This window comes from Gopherus flavomarginatus, chromosome 8, assembly GCF_025201925.1.
Source record: "Gopherus flavomarginatus isolate rGopFla2 chromosome 8, rGopFla2.mat.asm, whole genome shotgun sequence".
Lineage (NCBI taxonomy): Eukaryota > Metazoa > Chordata > Testudines > Testudinidae > Gopherus > Gopherus flavomarginatus.
Window position 1 is genome coordinate 74,683,521 of NC_066624.1, and position 18,091 is coordinate 74,701,611.

The 18,091-nt window shown below is 39.6% G+C and overlaps 1 protein-coding gene across 5 annotated transcripts in view; it reads left to right on the plus strand.

The window, feature by feature from the left end:
• Positions 1–18,091, plus strand: part of PXYLP1 (2-phosphoxylose phosphatase 1) — an 89,369-nt gene that overhangs the window by 37,561 nt on the left and 33,717 nt on the right. For all 5 annotated transcript variants that reach the window (XM_050964069.1, XM_050964070.1, XM_050964071.1 and 2 more), the window contains one exon: positions 16,899–17,060. In XM_050964069.1, the coding sequence (XP_050820026.1) occupies positions 16,899–17,060 (162 nt within the window). The remainder of the gene's footprint in view (positions 1–16,898; positions 17,061–18,091) is intronic.

The following is an 18,091-nucleotide window of genomic DNA, read 5'->3' on the forward strand; positions in this document are numbered from 1 at the left end:
TACTAACTGGGTTCAGTCCTAATTAGCTCACAGCCTGATGTGCTATGACAGCATTCTAGATAAACTGGTAAGAATTATATAATTTACAAGATTATATTGCACTCTGTCAATCTTCCTTTTGTCTCTTGGTCACAGAAGGTTAAAGAAAAAGAGTAGGCAACCCTCAAGTGTGCCTCCTATAGCTGCACTTTCACGTGAGGGACATACGTGTGTGTTCTGTTTTGGAAGTCGTGGCAATCAAAATGCTGCTTCTGCACAAGGGGAGAGAAGCCCCTGTGCAGGACAGACACACTCTTCAAAGCAGCAAAGTCACTTGCTAAGGTTGTCCCTCAGGCTGGAAAAGACAAAATCAAAATCAGTCCACTCACCTCTTCAGACTCCTTGGTCTTTATCCATAGTCTCTCAAGAATATCTTCCCAGATGCAGGATAGTAATCTCTCTTCCCTTTTTTTCAAAACAGCAGGGGCTTTTGTCTGCAAATTGCCCCACACCTCTGGGGTTTGGGGACTGTGTTCTTGGTTCTGGGTGAACAGATTTTTAGCAGGGCAAGTTATACCCAGACTCTCTGGAGACTCGTCCTCATTTGGTCTGATAATGCAAATGAAGAGGGAAACCACCATCTTCTGTCTCAACCAAGGCACAGAAAGCAATTTAACTAGTAAATGGGAATGTAATTTGCCTATTGTCATATTGAAAAGCAAACTTTCTTATGATTCCAAGGCTACAAATACAGCAATAAAGAGGCCAAGGACATTTTAAAAAATGTTTGTAAGTGTCTAATATTATCCAGTCTGATCTTGAAATAGACTCTCCAAAGGTAAGTGAACAAAATGAAAACTCAGTTTGTGGATTTTAGTGATTGCTGCTGGGGGCCTAATGTGTATATTTAAAAGTTCAGATAACAATTTTCCCTTTGAAATGCCTGCTGCTATATTGATCATTACCATCCAACAGTCATGGATTTATTTCTCTTTGGTAGGAAAGGAGGTTTGCACTCAATAGCGTTAAGAGAACTACTCAAGTAGGCTTTTGATAATGTTTTTGTTCTCTTGTCAAAATACATTTTTGCTGAAGGTTTGCTGCAGAAATCTATGGTTAAGGTGAACTGCAGTATAAAGTGCTGCCACAGCAAGTATTTGTTCAGTTCTGTTGAAAAGTATTGGCCTGACAAGAATGTTTATTCAGTGATATCTACTCCTTGGTCACTGCGCTTTTAAATATTTTGCTTAAATATTTGCAGTATGAACTTTTTGGCCCTCAGATCTACTTCCCAGTTTATAAGTTACTAGCATACAGATAAATGAGGAATAGTAGTAGATGCTATAATCAAGCGGCGCACACACACATTTGCGTGCGTGCACACACGCACACCCCTCAGTCCCAGATTCACTCTGTGTAACAGGCTAGGATGCTGGAGCATTCTCTGTGAGGCATAGGAGAAGGAATCCTCCTCTTCTTTCACCCAGTTCTGACCACTGAACTGCTGTGTGGCTGGTACTGTGACCTCAGGGCTGCAGTTTGCCCCATCCATAGGCACCAACTTTTCCTGGCGCCGGTGGATACTTGACTCTTCCTCTCTCGCCCCAGTCCCCACCCTGACTCCACCCCTGCCCCGTCTCCTCCCATCCCTGCCCAGCCCCCATTCTAACCCCTTCCCCAAAGTCCCAGCCCCAACTCTGCTCCCGCCTTGCCCCTATATGACTCCTTCCCCAAATCCCTGCCCTGGTCCCACCTCTTCCCCGAGCGTGCTGTGTTCCCCCTCCTCTCCGCTCCCTCTCAGTGCTTGCTGCAGCAAAACAGCAACCGCTAGGAACTAGGGGGATCCTAGGGGGAGAAGCGGGGAAGGTGCACTCAGGAGAGGAGATAGAAGTGAGCTGGGGTGGGCGGGGAGCTGCCAGTGCGAACAGAGCATCCCCCAGTTTTTCCCCGTGGGTGCTCCAGCCCCGAATCACCCACGGAGTCAGCGCCTATGGCCCCATCTAGCTCTTGTGTCTGTGGTCAGGACAAAAGACTGGATTGGTGTATCTGCACAACAGTGTATCATCCACTGGCCTGTTTCCAGACTTTCCCCCATGTGTATGGGACCAAAAAGAGGATTGAATTGTTGATATCCAGCACAACCCCTGCACACAGTAAGTTTATGTGAGGATGGCTCTAGGTATGCAGTTCAAAGGTGGGGCTGGGAAGCCGGAAGATTTGACCCATAGTTCTAAACTAACGTATTTTGATGATATAGTTGGGCCCTACAATACATTTTTAATTGAAAGTTTGCAAATATGTATAAAAGACACTAAATGTAGCTTGATGAATTGTCTTACACTGTTTTACACTATTTTCTTAAACTTGTCCAGAAATTAAGATTTCTTATTTTAAATCAACTTTATGAAACATGTTTTATAAATGGGTTGTTTTTTCTCCACTAATCCAGAATTAAAGTAGTAACTTTGTTATGCCAACAATCTACCACCCTTTTAAGCGCAAGTATGGTAGTCTGTGAATTGCAAACACAATAAAAGCTGTAGAGTAACAGGAGTCAAAAGTGGGCTACTGACAGGTGAATAGTGGGTTTTTATTTATTTTAAACTGTTGTGTAATCTCAGGAGTAAAGATTAGTGTATGGAAACAGAGTTCCTAAACATACATTTCCATTTAGTATTTAGTCATTGGTTTAAAAAAAAAAAGTATAAAGGACACTAGAAAATGTAGATCTGTTTTAAATAATGTATACAATTTGATAAGCTAATAATATGTGTATATAGTTTACCGGCTGGTTAAAAAAACAACAAAAAATGCCATTTATGTATAAAGAGCTTTAGGTACAGAATTGGCAATTTACATAGCTCACTGTTTCCACCTAATCTTTTTGTTAAAAGGAAAAAATATCCAGTAAATTTTGTATTATGATATACTGCTCTTTATATCTGTTTTTATGGCACAAACAAATACAGATAGGTGGATGATTTTTCAGTGCTTAGTATTAAATGCTTATTCTGAGTCTCCTGTTTTCTGACAATATATGTAAGTCTGTAAGAGCAGAGGAATGGGTGACAGTCCCCTTGAAGTTGCAGGAGTTTTTAAGGTCTGTGTATTTGGCCTTGAAAACAGTTCTGCTACTAGACCAGAGGTCGGCAACCTTTCAGAAGTGGCTTGCTGAGTCTTCATTTATTCACTCTGATTTAAGGTTTTGCATTCCAGTAATACATTTTAACGTTTAACGTCTCTTTCTGTAAGTCTATAATATATAACTAAATTGTTGTTGTATGTAAAGTAAATAAGGTTTTTAAAATGTTTAAGAAGCTTCATCTAAAATTCAATTAAAATGCAAAGCCCTCTGGACCAGTGGCCAGGACCTAGGCAGTGTGAGTGCCACTGACAATCAGCTCGCGTGCCGCCTTTGGCATGCGTGCCATAGGTTGCCTAACCCTGTACTAGACTAAACTGACACTTGTTTTGGAGAAGGGCTGTACTCCGACCAGTCCTCGTATGATTTGCCAGAGAGCTTTGCTCCAATATAAACTGTAGGAGGTTTGTCAGAGTGGAGCTACTTCCCGTATTCCCCCAGTTAAATCCCTTTATCTATGCTATTGTTCCTCCTCTTCCGCTACCCCACATGACCCCCCCCTTCCCCCCATTCCCCTTGTTTTTCGATATGTCGCAAAGCCAAGACAGCAGCACTATGGGAAGCCCTTGACGCACTGAGCCATTGTACGAGTGCATCAGGAAACAGTATCCATTGCTGAGGTATCTATGCTTCAGGGGCTCCCAACAGCACTTCTGCTAGTGGGAAGAAAAGCCAAGGGGGAGTGCATGAGTGAGTGGGAGGGGTAGGAGGAGAGTGTATGGTACTAGGATGGGTGAAGCAGGGTTTTAGAGTGGGGTGGAGAATGTGGAATGATGGCAGGCATTGTGGACAGCCAAGGTGTGGGAAGGGAGCATAAGAATGTCCCTACTGGGTCAGACCAAAAGTCCATCTAGCCTAGTATCCTGTCTTCTGACAGTGGCCAGTGCCAGGTGCCTCAGAAGGAGTGAACAAGATAGGTGATTATCAGGTGATCCATTCCCTGTGGCCCATTCCCTGTTTATGGCAAACAGAGGCTAGGGACACCATCCCTACCCATCCTGGCTAATAGCCATTTATGGACCTTTCCTCCATGAATTTATCTAGTTCTTTTTAGAACCCTGTTATAGTCTTGGCCTTCGCAACATCTTCTGGCAAGGAGTTCCACAAGTTGACTGTGCATTGTGTGAAAAAATACTTTTTTGTTTGTTTTAAACCTGCAGCCTATTAATTTCATTTGGCGACCTCTAGTTCTTGTGTTTTGAGAAGGAGTAAATAACATTTCCTTATTTACTGTCTCCACACCAGTCATGATTTTATAGACCTCTATAATATCTCCCTTCCTTAGTCATCTCTTTCCAAGTGGAAAAGTCCCAGTCTTATTTTGTTCCATACTCCTCGTCATTTTTGTTTCCCTTTTCCAATTCCAATATATCTTTTTTGAGATGAGGGTGACCACATCTGCATGCAGTATTCAAGATGTGGGCTTACCATGGATTTATATAGAGGCAATGCGATATTTTCTGCCTTAGTATTTATCCCTTTCTTAATGATTCCCAACATTCTGTTGGCTTTTTTGGCTGCTGCTGCACATTGAGTGAATGTTTTCAGAGAACAATCCACAGTGAAGCCAAGATCTCTCTTTTGAGTGGTAACAGCTAATTTAGACCCCATCATTTTGTATGTCTAGTTTGGATTATGTTTTCCAATGTGCATTACTTTGCATTTATCAACATTGAATTTCATCTGCCATTTTGTTCCCCAATCACTCATTTTTTGAGATCCCTTTATAGCTGTTCCCAGTCTGCTTTGGACTTAACTATCTTGCATAGTTTTGTATCATCTGCAGATTTTCCCATCTCACTCTTTACCTCGTTTTCCAGGTCGTTTATGAATATGTTGAATAGTACTGGTCCTAGTACAGACCCTTTGTGAACACCACTAGTTACGCTTCTCTATTCTGAAAACTGACCATTTATTCCTACCCTTTGTTTCCTATACTTTAACAGTTACTAATCCATGAGAGGATCTTCCCTCTTACCCCATGACAGTTTACTTTGCTTAAAAGCCTTTGGTGAGGGACCTTGTCAAAGGTTTTCTGAAAATCTAAGTACACTATATCCACTGGACCCCCCTTGTCCACATGCTTGTTGACCGCCTCAAAGAATTCTAGTAGATTGGTGAGGCGTGATTTTCCTTTACTAAAACCATGTTGGCTCTTGCCCAATAAATTATGTTCACCTGTGTGTCTGACAGTTCTGTTTTTTACTATAGTTTCAACCAGTTTGCCTGGTATTTAATTCAGGCTTATTGGCCTGTAATTGTCAGGATCACCTGTGACGTCACATTAGCTATCTTCCAGTCATTTGGTGCAGAAGCTTATTTAAATGTTAGGTTACAAACCACAGTTATTAGTTCTGCAATTTCATATTTGAGTTCCTTCAGAACTCTTGTGTGAATACTATCTGGTCCAGGAGACTCATTGCTGTTTAATTTATCAGTTTGTTCCAAAACCTGCTCTAATGACCTCAATCTGGAACAGTTCCTCAGACTTGTCATCTAAAAAGAATGGCTCAGGTTTGGGAATCTTCCTAACATCCTCAGCCGTGAAGACCGAAGCAAAGAATTTATTTAGTTTCTCCACAATGGCCTTATCGTCCTTGAGTGCTCCTTTTGCATCTCTATCATCCAGAGGCTCCACTGTTTGTTTGGCAGGCTTCCTGCTTCTGATGTTCCGAACAATTTTTTTTGCTATTACATTTTGAGTTTTTGGCTAGTTGTTCTTAAAATTCTTTTTTGGACTTCAGAATTATATTTTTACATATCACTTACCAGAGTTTATGCTCCTTTCTATTTTCCTCACTAGGATTTAACTTCCACTTTTTAAAGGATGCCTTTTTGCCTCTCACTGCTTCTTTTACTTTATTGGTTCTCTTACTATGGCTTTTTAATTTGGGGTATACATATAAGTTGAGCCTCTATTATGGTATTTTTAAAAAGTTTCCATGCAGCTTGCAGGGATTTCACTTTAGGCACTGTGCCTTTTAATTTCTGTTTAACTAACCTCATTTTTTTGTAGTTCCCCTTTCTGAAATTAAATGCTACTGTGTTGGGCTGCTGTAGTGTTTTCCCTGCCATAGGGATGTTACATTTAGTTAAATTATGGTCACTATTACCAAGCGGTCCAGCTATATTCACCTCTTGGACCAGATTCTGTGCTCCATTTAGGACTGAATCAGGGATTGCCTCTTGTGGGTTCCAGAACTAGCTGCTCCAAGAAGTAGTCATTTAAGGTGTCAAGAAACTTTATCTCTGCATCCTGTTCTGAGGTGACATATAGCCAGTCACTGTGGGGATAGTTGAAATCCCCCATTATTATTGCGTTCTTTATTTTTTACTCTCTCTAACCTCCCTCAGCATTTCAGAGTCACTATCACCATCCTGGTCAGGTGGTTGGTAATATATCCCTACTGCTATATTCTTTTTATTCGAGCATGGAATTACTATCCATTGAGATTCTGTGATATAGTTTATTTATGTAAGATTTTTTCTTCGTTTGATTCTGTGCTTTCTTTCACATATAGTGCTGCTCCCCCTCCAGAATGACCTTTTGTGTCCTTCCAATATATTTTGTACTCTGGTAGTACTGTGTCCCATTGATTATCCTCATTCACCAAGTTTCTGTGATGCCTATTATATCAATATCCTCATTCCAGTTAACCCATCTTTTTATTTAGACTTCTAATATTTGTATATATGCAGTTTTAAAAACTTGACACTTTTTATCTGTCTGCCATTACATGATGTAATTGAATGGGACTCTTTTTCATTTGGCTGTTTCTCATCTGATCCTACCCGTATTTTATCATCGTCCATCCTCTCCTCCTCACTAAGATATAGGGAAGGATCTATTAAAGGAGAATCTCTAAGAGATGTCTCTGTCTGAACCACGTGCTCCTCCACACCTGTTGGCTTTCCCCAGCCCTTAGTTTAAAAACTGCTCTACGACCTTCTTAATTTTAAGTGCCAAGAATCTGGTTCCATTTTAGTTTAGGTGGAGCCCGTCCTGATAAATCTAAACCCCTCCTCTCTACACCATTGCCTCACACACACTGAGACCCTGCAGTTCTGCTTGTTTAACTGGCCCTGCATGTGGAACTGGAAGCATTTCAGAGAACGCTACCATGGAGGTCCTGGACTTCAGTCTCTTGCCTAGCAGCCTAAATTTGGCCTCCAGGACCTATCTCCTATCCTTCCCTGTGTCACTGGTATCTGTATGTAGTATGACAGCTGGCTTCTCCCCAGCACTACGCATAAGTCTATCTAGATGTCTCAGGAGTTCCACAATCTTCGCACCAGGCAGGCAAGTCACCATGCAGTTCTCCCGGTCATCGCCATCCCAGCTATGTATGTTTCTATTGATTGAACGTTATGTTTCTATCCAAGCTATGTATGTTTTTAATGATTGAACATAACTATTACCTGTCTCTTCCTAATAACTGGAGTTCCCTCCCACTGGAGAGGTATCCTCTGTGCGAGAGGATACCATGACATCATCTGGAAGGAGGGTCCCACCTATGGGATCGTTTCCCTCAGCTCCTGTTGGATGTTCTCTTTCCCTGAGACTTTCATCCTCCTCAACAGCACGTAGGCTGTCAGACCAGGGGTGGAACTGTTCTACTGTGTCCCGGAAAGTCTCATATGTTTATCTCTCCGTCTTCCTTAGCTCCTCCAGTTCAGCCACTCTGGTCTCCAAAGCCCATACACGGTCTCTGAGGGCCAGGAGCTGCTTGCACCAAATGCACACATATGCTACCTGTCCATAGGGCAGGTAATCATACATGCTGCACTGAGTGCAATAAACTGGATAGCCCCCACTCTGCTGCTGGACTTCTGTCTGCATTCTCCTTTTACTTCTGCAGCTCGTTTGTTTGTTGTTGCTGTTTTGTTTTTATTAGGGGAGGGGTTTGGCCTCAAGTTTAAAGAATGTTAAATGTATCTAACCCCCACTTTCCCACTAACCTTCCTCACAAAACTTCCTTGTTCACCATTCCTATTTGCTAGCTCCTTTGATCGTTTCTGAGCGGGCTTGTTAAAGCTCTGGTCTTCCTGAGTAGCCCCTCCCCCGGCTAAGGGTTGATGGGTGCTAAAGGGCTTAGGGACCAAAGCCTTGTTAAGAAGCTCTCAGCTTTGCCTAGCAGGCCACTAGGCTCAATACATGGTCCCCCAAACCATAGGTGCCGAGTCTGTAATCTGCGGGGGGTGGTCCCAGGGGTCTGCCCAGGCTCCACCCCCAGTCCACTCATTCCCCCAATGCGTCACGCCTTCCCCACCCAGTTCCACCCCCCTGAGCATGCTGCGCTCTCCCTCCTTCCCGCTCCTCCCAGCGCCTCCTGACGCTGCGAAACAGCTGATCTACGGTAGGCTCTGGTAGGGATGCGGAGGCACTGATCAGCGGGGCCTGCTGGCAGGCAGGAGGTGCTGGGGTAGGAGAAGGTTCTGGTAGGGGGGCTAGAGCACCGTTTTTTTTTTTTCCTGTGGGTGCTCCAGCCCAGGAGCAGGCAAGCAGCAAGCACATCACAAACACACACTGCAGACAACAAACTTACCCCAAGGGTCACGTAATCACTCTTCCTTCACCTGAGCACGAGGAAGAATTTGGATTCAGCTATGGATGGCCCAGAGGGAGATGTCTCCAGGAATAGCTCTGCAATGACAGTCTCCTCTTCCAGTGTCAGACGTTGCCAAAGTCTAGTCCCTTTTCCCCTACCTGCATTAATTTACTAGCTTTTAAATGTCTCTTTTAAAACACCCTTCTACTCATAATGGCTGTGAATATGACATCTACTGAGTGAGAGTTGTTTGTCCAGCACTGGCCAAACCAACTTCTCTCTAACATGGTAGTAGTTAAATGGAACAAATAATTGTATAGCTGTACGTGCACTTAAGGTCAGAGTGCTCACCTGCAGTGAGACATTCTTCTATTACAAAATTGCAAAACGTATGTACAACTATCAGAAAGATTCAGATTGGACAGGTGGATTCTGTTCCGTCACATACCAGCATATTTGAATGTCACCGGTGTTCAAATATGCATTTGTATAAAAAGCAAAGCTCTAGAAATGGCCCTGTGGAGTGGATGCAGGATGGCAGGAATCATAAACTGTTATGGCAGGGTCCTGAGTTGAGCGCACTTCTCACTTTTAAATTGACAGCATTATAGGTTATTTTACACTAGCAGCTCTCCAATTCAAACCTTATCTGTCTTTTCCAGACTGCTTTTAGTGCTGTATATCTGCCAGAAGAGTCTTCCTTCCCCATTCCATGTTTCATTGTTTCAGCACCCCTCTACCCTTTCTTATTGTTCTTTCCTTACCAGTCCTTTGCTTTACTCTTCCATTTTCTTCCCATTTGAAACAAAATAAAACAAAAATACCTCCTATGGCTATCATGAAGATTTCAGAAACTTGTCTGGTCTGCAGTGTACCATGTGACCCTTGGAATGACCTGTTAATACCAAAAAATCTTTACCTTGGAAGGAGGGATAACTAACTTTTTGTATTTCCTGACATACTTGTTCGCTTTTACAGGCTAGCATAAGATTACTGGATAGTCTTCTTGCGCTTTTGCTGTATGTCTTAGTTCCATGTCAATGCTTTAAATAGTTTGCTCACATGGAACTGAAAGAACCTTCTGTCTTTATAAATGTAGAAAATTTTACATCACTCTGTGGCAAGAAAAAAAAATGCAAGTGGCCATTTTAGCCTTGCTCCATACTTTCCTCTCAGACCCATTTCAGGAAAAAAAGTTTGAGACATGGCTTTGTTGTCTACCTTTATGCTTCTAGGTAAATGTTGATTTATTTATTTTTTGAAACTATATTTCTTCTGTATAAATTGCTGCAGCACTATTATGTGTGTTTTTAATATTCAAAACCATACCAGAGGGAATGGAAAGAATTTGTAATTCAGTGGTTTGATAGTTTAATGTTATACAGCATATGCTTTGTTCTGTGTAGACTGAAGTTTGTAATAATTTCGTTTTCTGCAGTGTGTTGTTTTTTGTTCCTGTCAATCTCATCTGTATTCTTTTTATATACTCAAAATCTGTATAGAACTGCCTTCCTACAGTTATTCATCTAAGTATAATATTTGATTTTTTTAAATTATACTTTCTTTCCAAGAGGACTACTTCTCATGTAGTCATGGATACAATTATTTTAAAGTGCCTGTTGTAATGATTGCATCTGTTGCTTAGAAACTATATGTCTAGTATTTATGTTCTGTGAGCTCACTTTCTGGAGTTCATAAATTGTTCTGCAAAAACAAAAGAACAAATTAATTCAACCCTTTTTAGATTTAATGGGTCATATTTTAAATACAGTGAAGATACAGCTATTCAAAGGAATCTTAAAATGTTTAAAAAGTGGCTATTTTTTTATTCATACACAAGAGTTTCTCTGTTTGCTTAGCCCAAACTGTTTACATATTTTAAAATGTTTCTTTAGCTTCTGTAAAAGATCAACTTTTTTGTAATACACTTTTATATAAAAAGTCTAATTTTTGTTTAAATATTCTTTAGTGTGCAATTCAGATGTTTACATTGCTAATAAATTGAAAAATACGAAAACCTTGGGACAGATAGCTGGTACAAATTGTTTTAACTCCTTTGTCTTCAACGGAGTTACCCTGATTTACATTAGCTGAGAGTTTGAACCCTTTTCTCCCATTAAAATTTTTGTTAATACAAAACACATTAGAATTCAGACATAAAGATTCCTAGATCATTGATTATGGTGGTGTTTTTTCTTCTACCACGTGGCCAACCTCCTGCAATTCTCTTGGAGTAAACTGAGCAGATTGCCAATTTTTGGCATCTTTTATTTTTGACTGCTATTTCCCCACATATTCCTTTTTTCATGTTTCAGACATATTTTGGCTTGGTAGGACAACAGTCAAGGCTTCCTTGCTGTTGTAGTTGGATGTTAATATAAAAACCGTATATTGTATCTTGTTTCTATTAGTCCTGACTTTTAAAAATATCCTTTAAAATAATTTTATATTATTGCTCCTCTAGTTTTAAACATTTTCTACAAGTTGTGAACTTTCTAAGCTATTTAAATTTCATCTCTGTTGTCAAGGTGTTATAATAATGATATACATAGGTAGTCTTTATAGCATAGTAGGTGAGGTTTCCAAAAACCTCCAAAACTATACTTTAAATCTGCCTTTTATCAATTGCACTGACTTCTGGAAATGCTCAGATAGCAAATTAATTAAATATGTTGAAATTTTCATCTTACACTTTTGGGTTCCTCTCCTGACAAGAAAAATGCTCAAGTCCTGGCATGATAAGGGCCTTATTCCAAAATACTGTTAATTGGGGCTCTAGATTTGAAAATGTGAGCACTGACAGAGAACTGACTGTTCCACAGAGATACATTTAGCTCAGTTTCATTTGATCCTGTACACCATGCATTATATTGATAGCACTAAAGGCTAAATTCACATAACGTAAAAATAACTAAAATATGTCATAGCCATTTATTGTAATGTAAAATACATTGTACAATAGAGATTTAACCTTATATCAGTTTACATCAGAAAAAGCAGAAAGAGATGGGACAACATTAGGTGGCCATCTCCATGAGTTACTTGCTGTAGCGATTCCTGTGACCTCATATTGCCATGGGCTTAGTGGTCAATAACTCTGCTCAGGCAGAGACAGGGTTGGCACTGAGGAGTAGGAGTTTCAGTAAGGAGTATTGAAAGTGAAAACTGCTGCTCTTCTAAGAGCTTTTAATAGCTGCTGCTTGTGGAGCAGAGATGAGGTGGCACAGTTGGAGAAATGAAATGTGTGTGCCAAGAAGTGGGGGAGGAGCAAGGCAGTGGGAGGAGGAGGGGGATGCATGCAAAGAAGGATTAGACAGCTAGGGCCGAGTACAAACAATCGACTCAAAAGGAAAAAAAGGCACAATAATAAAGACATCAGACTGAAAGGATGACAGAGAAAAGGCAGAACGGGAGGGGAAAAAAGAGAAGTTGAAAACAATTGAGAGAAATTATGAGATTGCACAGGGCAAAGTGGGAGTGGATCATTGGGGGGTGGGAGAAAGGACAAGGAGGAAAAGATATAGAATTGAAATTTTAAAAAAAGCCACAAATAAGTATTTAAATTACAGTATTTTTTATTCACTTCTGACATTGGGTAAGTAGAAATAACCTTATTGTATACAGCCTCTAGGAGTATAGAAATTGCTGTACCAGATCAAACCCGTATATGAATTGAACAGAACATAATATCCCAACTGAGGGCTTATATAATAGACTGATATAATGGAACTATAATATTTTCAGTGTTGTTTTCCTATCCCATTCCTTACGCCTTCAGGAAAAAAGTTTGCTTTTTTGATCACTGCTACACATTGAGCAGAAATGTAAATTAAAGTGTGTCCACATTAGTGTCCAGGGGTGATGCCTGGATCTTTTTAATCTGAGTGCTTACAGTTAATTTAGACACCTCAATTTGTATGAGTAGTTCAGATCATTCCTTCCAATGTGCATTATTATCTTGTATTTGTCAAAATTGAATTCCATTTGCGGTCGGGCTGCTCATTTGGCTGATTTTGCTGGGTCCATCCAAAGTTCTTAACAGTTTTCTCTATCTTGACTAACCTAAATAATTTTGTGTCATCTGGAAATTTTGCCACTCAGCTGTTCACCCATTTCCATATAATTGGTAAACGTATTAAGCAATACTAGTTCTTGTACAGAAACTTGGGACAGCCCATTGTCAACTGGTCTGTAAGTAAAACATTTGCTACCATCCAATCATGCAGAGTTGCAGCTGATTTTCAGAGAATGCATATTAGTTTTAGCAGTTTAGCCACTTGATTTTTAAATTCCCTCTGAACTCTTGGGTGTATACTATGTGATCCTGGTGACTTGTTGCTCTTTAATTTATCAGTTGTTCCATACTAATTCTTTTGATACTTCAATCTTTGGTAGTACCTCATTTTTGTTAACTGGATAGCGTAGGCCTATGGCAGGTAATTCCCCCATATACTCTGTGGTTAGGACTGATGTAAAGAAATAATTTTGTTTCTCTGCAATGACTTTATTATCCTCTTTATTGCTCTCTTTTCTCCCTGATTCTGGCTGCCTGTTTCTAGTATACTTCAATAATTTTTTTTTTCTGCTTGAAGGGGTTACACATCATCTTTGTTATCTTATACATAATAGTTTCAGAGCTAAGTCTAATGATTTTGATTTTTTTTGTTTTTTTACTTTAGCTATAGTGTCACTGTGTTAGTTGTTGGTATCATTTTCCCCCAACTACCCATCAATGGATGTTGAACTTAATTACATTGTGTTCCCTATTAGTTACACCAACCCTGTACATTCCTTAGGGCTAAACTGATCGAAGTGTCTCCTGTTGTGTGCTCTGGAACTTGCTGTTCCAAAAAGCACCTAACTGCTTATAGCATTTGAAAGTTGTCTGTCTAAACCATGTCTCCTTGGTACATTGCATCAATTTATATGGGGGTAACTGAAGTCCTCCAATAACTGTTCTTTAGGCATAGGAACTACTTTGATCTCCTTCAACAATGTGTATTTACAGAGGCTGGTAGTATAATCTTACTAGTATAATTAAGTGTATTCTTCTGATTTGAGATTTATAGCCATACAAATCCTACTGTAAGTTCCTTTCCACTCAGTCAGCAGTTCAAGAGACATTGTCTAGACTAATTATAACTTATTAAAATCTTAATATGGAAGGACCTGAAAAAATGGATGTAGTGAGTAGGGAACTTCTGGAGGTGGCAATTGAGCCTTGAGAGTAGAATACCAACAGTTCCCCTTTCCTACCCTCCAAAGTCCAAAGGTTCCATATTCGTAGATTATGCCAACCCTAATTCTGTGGGTTTTCTTCCTTATAAATAAATTTAAAAACACGAGTAGGTGAAATTCAGGGCCAGTCACCATCGATGTTGCCATGTCAGTAGCTGAAGCAGGAGGAGCACAGAATCTGAAAGACTTAAACTTTGGCTTTGGTGGATGAAGAGAAACCAATTTTAAACATTCTTAATGTGTGTAGACTATAGTACTTTAAATATTTAAATCTATGTGTATATTCTGTTAATTACTTTAACTTGGACTCTTAAACATTTTCTGTATTGGTTGCATTTTAGTACATCTTTTAAATACTTGGTATTGTTTCTCCCCACTTCTGCACCCAACACACCAGCCAACCCACAGAACAAATGTGCCTCTAAAATCAGTGCCCATCACAGTCATGATGTGATTTGAGGAAAATCAATAAATCTTCAGTTTTGAAATTAGTCTTCCCTCTTTGCAGTTGAAGACTAATAGGAAAAGTAGTTCATATTGTTTCCATCATTTTCAATAAGAAAATCTTTCCCGCTTTGAAAGGAATATATTGGCAGGGGCAAAGCCTTGAGAGTTCATTATTATGGCTGCAGTCTTTGAGGGCTACTACAGAAAATAGTCTTCAAACCTAGGCAAGCTGAAGAGACTTTGTCAACTCAACTTTGTCCAAAATTTGGATTTTGTAGAAACAAGTTTTTGCAGATCCAAAGACCTATGAGAAATATTTCCGTTTATTTTTTGTTTCACAATACGAGTTTGAGTTGACTTGTGGCTCTTTCAGTTTAGTGTGATACTGCCAAGGGCATTTTCACAACGACGTTAATATTCACTTTTGTTGACTTTTTGTTTTTGTTTTAGTTGGGTAAATTAAGTAATTTTTTTCTGTGTATTTCTGAAATCAATATTTCTTACATTCTTGTGAAAGGGACACTGAGATGTTGTGGGCACCAGGCATGATTCAATGTAATTTTGGCTTTTTCTCATATATTTTAATGGCTTTTTCCAATTTAAAAAGTCTGTGCTATCATCCAACATGAGTGAATTCTATTTTTAGACTTCATTTGTGTACAGCATTTCAGTTTCAAGTTCAATGATTATAAAGTGAATAAAAATTATTAGATATATTTTAACAATGAGTCCTGTGGCACCTTAAAGACTAACTGATGTATCGGAGCGTAAGCTTTTGTGGGTGAACATGCATGCGTCAGACAAAGTGGGTATTCACCCACAAAAGCTTATACTCCAATACATCTGTTAGTCTTCAAAGTGCCACAGGACTTATTGTTGCTTTTTACAGACCCAGACTAACACGGCTACCCCTCTGATACTAGATATATTTTGACATCCTTATGAATATTTTATTGCACAAGTAAACAAAAAGTCTGAATGGGGGGAAGGGGGTGATATCTGAACATTGTAAAATCAAAGTTTACTAAAAACATGTTACTTAAGTTTTTCTGTGAATTTTCGATAGGAGCCCTCCCAGGGCTGCAAAGGGACACTGACTAGCACGAGACAGGCTGCAGAGACAGCTTTCAAAGGGAAATATCTAGGAATATGTGAGCCCACTGCAGCTAGCTTCACATGTAAAACACTGCAGCTTTAGACTGCCGGTTGGACAGCAGTCACTGGTCCTCCAGCGAAAGTGCGTCCATGCAGATAGCTGATTGGTAAGAAGTGATCCTGCATGAGAAGTAGTGGTTAGGCCACGCTAGATATGTGGGCTGAGAAATACTCTGTGATAAGAAAAATTCAGCTGAAGTAATTTTTTATATCACCTAACCATTCTGGACTAATGTGATTTTCCTATGTTGTTTTTGCCATTCTCACTGTTTACTAGATCATAAATTAGGTAGATAGAACAATCAAAACTAAAATGTACTACTTTCTCCATAAATTGTACTTCCCAAGGCCCCAGTCATCACTATATACCTTAAATTGATGACCATTTGTACTGAAAATTTTCAGTGGGTTAAATTGTCCTATATGTAAAACAAGATTGTCTGCCACTCACAAAAAGATGACATGTTGGAAGTGTAATAAGGGTACTTTAGACCTGTTCACTGGGTGTTCTTTCTGTACTACTAGCAGTCAAGACTTCTGTTGTTTCCAAGGAGATGATGTAATATAAAGCCAACAATCTGTTGTTGTTTCCCTGTCTGAAGTAGTCTCCAGGCAGGCAACCAAGATACTCGGTAGAATCAAGTTCCTGAACTAAATGCTTGTGATATTTACTGTTAAGAGGGCCTAACAGAGTTAAAACTATCCTGAGCTATTAAACCTGACTTCAGAATAAGAAGAGTTGGGGAAATTCAGTCATTCCCATCCCTATAAAGAACAGACCAAAATCTGTTTTCCCTCTTTATATGGTGAAGTTTCTTTTCTAAATATTAGATTCTCTAAACTGTTTTCTCAGGTGCTTTTTACTAAGAAAAGTCCCAATAGTCCCATGGTTACAAGTTCCTTTACCAAGATGTGTGTCTCTTTTCTTCAGCAACTCCTGCCCGACCTCTCAGGGTCTATGCTGAAGAGTCAGGATATTAGCCATCATGGGAGATAATGACTCATATAGGTTTTAAATTCCTTGTTCTGCTGCTGCTCTTGTCACCCCATGGGAAAATCCAATATAAGAAGCAGTTTCAAGGAAAAGAGTGCAAATGACAAAAAACAGTGACTCTTATGTCCAGATAGATTTCAGTGTCTTACTCCAAGGACTGCCTACACAAGAGAGCTCTTTAGGGTCTTCCTGATTTCATTATGTAACAGCATCAAAAATTGACAGGATGAACACAGAGCCCCGTGGTCTAGTGTGACTGATTTTCATGGAGTCCATTTCCTGATAAAATAACCAATTTTTACAACTGAATATTTTGCACATTATAAAAATAATAATATGGATGTAATGACCAGTATTAATTTACTACAAATGTTACTAATTTTATGTCTTTTAGTGCACTTAATTCCAGTCAACCCAGTCAAGGAAGATGGGCTGAACCCTAAGAGCCGAAAGAGAATAATGCCTGATCCTCTGACCGAACCCCCTGCAATTGATCCTATTTATGAAGCTCGTCTTTACTGTAACGTTCCTAGCATAACTGAACGCAGCATGGAAGGTAGGCCGTGAGACGTGGTGTAGGCAATTGACAGGGTTTATTTCATTATTAGGTCTTACATGTTGGCACTGGAAATGGTGATTTAAGTGTGCATTGCAAATGCTTTAGAACATGGAGCTAGCTACAAAAATCTTGACTGGCTGCTGAAATATATTCAGTTGCCAGAAATGCTCAGTTCCTTCTTCCTCTCATTGTGTATTTTGATTTTGGAGTTGGTCGTTAAAGGAGATCTACAAAGGTTCTTCTGACAGTTAAATTGTTTGTAAGCTCCACAGAGGGACGAGGGTACAGGGAGAGAAAATATAGATTGTAGCTGTTGTTTAAAAATATTTAGCATTTTGTTGGAAACAGTGTAATCACTTCCTAGTGGTGTGAAATTTTGAACATGTTAATGCTGAAGTCTCAAACTGGGACACAAGCAATTGGGGTGTTTCCCCAGAAATGACAGGTTAGGTTGGTGAGAACCATGGAAAGAGATAATGATGGGAGGGGAAAGCAGCCTCTATCTTTAGTTGAGGAAGACACTTTTTGGACTGCTCACCCCATAGTATGGCACAAAGCATCTTAAATCACTATACCTTTGTATCATCCACTAATGTCAGTTAAGTGCTTATATCAGTCAATCCTCTTAAAAAATAAACCTAAGATAAAGATAAAAAACAATACTTTGATCCAAAGTAGTCCACATTTGGTGATTTTCTAGGCGTGCTGGAAAAGTCATCTGCTGAATTGGGTTTTTGGAGAGGGCTGTGGATATGCTTCCCAGAATGATTAAAGAAGGGGAGGAAAGGAGCCTTATGGGAGCAGAGTTTCTTTTTGAATAATTATTCTAACATTTCTTGGGTTCTATTGTAGCATTATGTGTTGGACACCTAGACCCTTTATAGATTTTTTTTTAATTATTTAAATTGAAATAAATACTTCAGGACAAAGGACTGTCTCTCCTCCATATTCTCCAAGCACTAAATACAATGTTGAAAAACAACAAATAATTAACAATAATACATGCTTTTTTACTTGGAATAGAAGAA